Raw genomic sequence first — 1,363 nt, 5'->3', positions numbered from 1 at the left:
CTCTCACACACACACACTCTCACTCTCTCACACACACACACACACACTCTCTCACACTCACACACACTCTCACACTCACACTCACACACACACACACACTCACACACTCTCACACTCTCACACACACTCTCACACACACTCTCACTCTCACACACACTCTCACACACACTCTCTCACACACTCACACACTCTCACACACACTCTCACTCTCACACACACACACTCTCACACACTCTCACACTCTCTCACACTCACTCTCTCACACACACACACACACACACACTCACACACACACACACTCACACACACTCACACACACACACACACACACACACACTCTCACTCTCACTCTCTCACACACACACACACACACACACACACACACACACACACACACTCACACACACACACACACACACACACACACACTCTCACACACACACACTCTCACTCTCTCACACACACACACACACACACACACACACACACACACACACACACACACACTCACTCACTCACTCACTCACTCACACTCACACACACACACACACACACTCTCACACACACACACTCTCACTCTCTCACACACACACACACACACTCACACACACTCACGCACACAACTCACCTGCTACACTCCGCAGTAAAATCACAACAATCCACAGAATCAACGCCATCTTCTCATATTCTGAGATTTAGCCCGGGTTACTCGGCTCGGCTCGGCTCGGGCTCCCTCCTCGTCACCGAAGCCTCATTTCCCGCAGAACAAACTGGAGTCTCCGAGAGAACGGATGAAAAACAGGAAACTTCTTTAGCGACGAGAAAACACCGAAGAAGTTGTCGGTGAGAAAAGTTCCGTCAGTGGTGAAGTCCGACCGTAAAGAGTGTGACACATTAACACGAGCTGAGCGGAAACAGCGCCGTGTCTCCTTAAAAATAAAACTACATTCACTCTAGACTTTTTACATTCATCCTGTCTGTCGTCTTTGTTTTTATTTGTGTTGTACGTGCTCTACATGTATTTGTTCTCTATATGTTCTATATGTATATGTTCTTTGGTTTAGAAACATGTGAAGTGTGTGTCTGTGTGTGTAGGTTTGTTTGTGTGTGTAAGTGTGTGCGTGTGTAACTGGGCGTGTGTGTGTAACAGTGTGTGTGTGGTGGCAGTGTCTGAGGGGTTGTCCAACCAGAAGGTCGGAGGTTCGATCCTCAGTCCTCCCCATCTGCATGCCGAGGTGTCCTTGGGCAAGATACTGATACTGAAGCCCGTCAAATGACACGTTATGTGTGTGTGTGTGTGTGTGTGTAACAGACACAGTGTGTGTGTAACAATTGGCCTCATTTACTAACAGTGTGCACACAC

At 48.1% G+C, this 1,363-nt stretch overlaps 1 protein-coding gene across 1 annotated transcript in view; it reads right to left on the bottom strand.

Moving 5' to 3' along the window:
* Positions 1-915, bottom strand: part of tyro3 (TYRO3 protein tyrosine kinase) — a 12,851-nt gene extending 11,936 nt beyond the window's left edge. Inside the window, exon 1 of the mRNA XM_034575784.1 lies at positions 629-915. Within this exon, the coding sequence (XP_034431675.1) occupies positions 629-677 (49 nt within the window). The 5' untranslated portion in view covers positions 678-915. The remainder of the gene's footprint in view (positions 1-628) is intronic.
* Positions 916-1,363: the final 448 nt, after the last annotated feature.

This window comes from Hippoglossus hippoglossus, chromosome 22 (genome assembly GCF_009819705.1).
Source record: "Hippoglossus hippoglossus isolate fHipHip1 chromosome 22, fHipHip1.pri, whole genome shotgun sequence".
NCBI classification, from domain to species: domain Eukaryota; kingdom Metazoa; phylum Chordata; class Actinopteri; order Pleuronectiformes; family Pleuronectidae; genus Hippoglossus; species Hippoglossus hippoglossus.
This window is presented reverse-complemented; position numbering and strand designations above follow the sequence as displayed.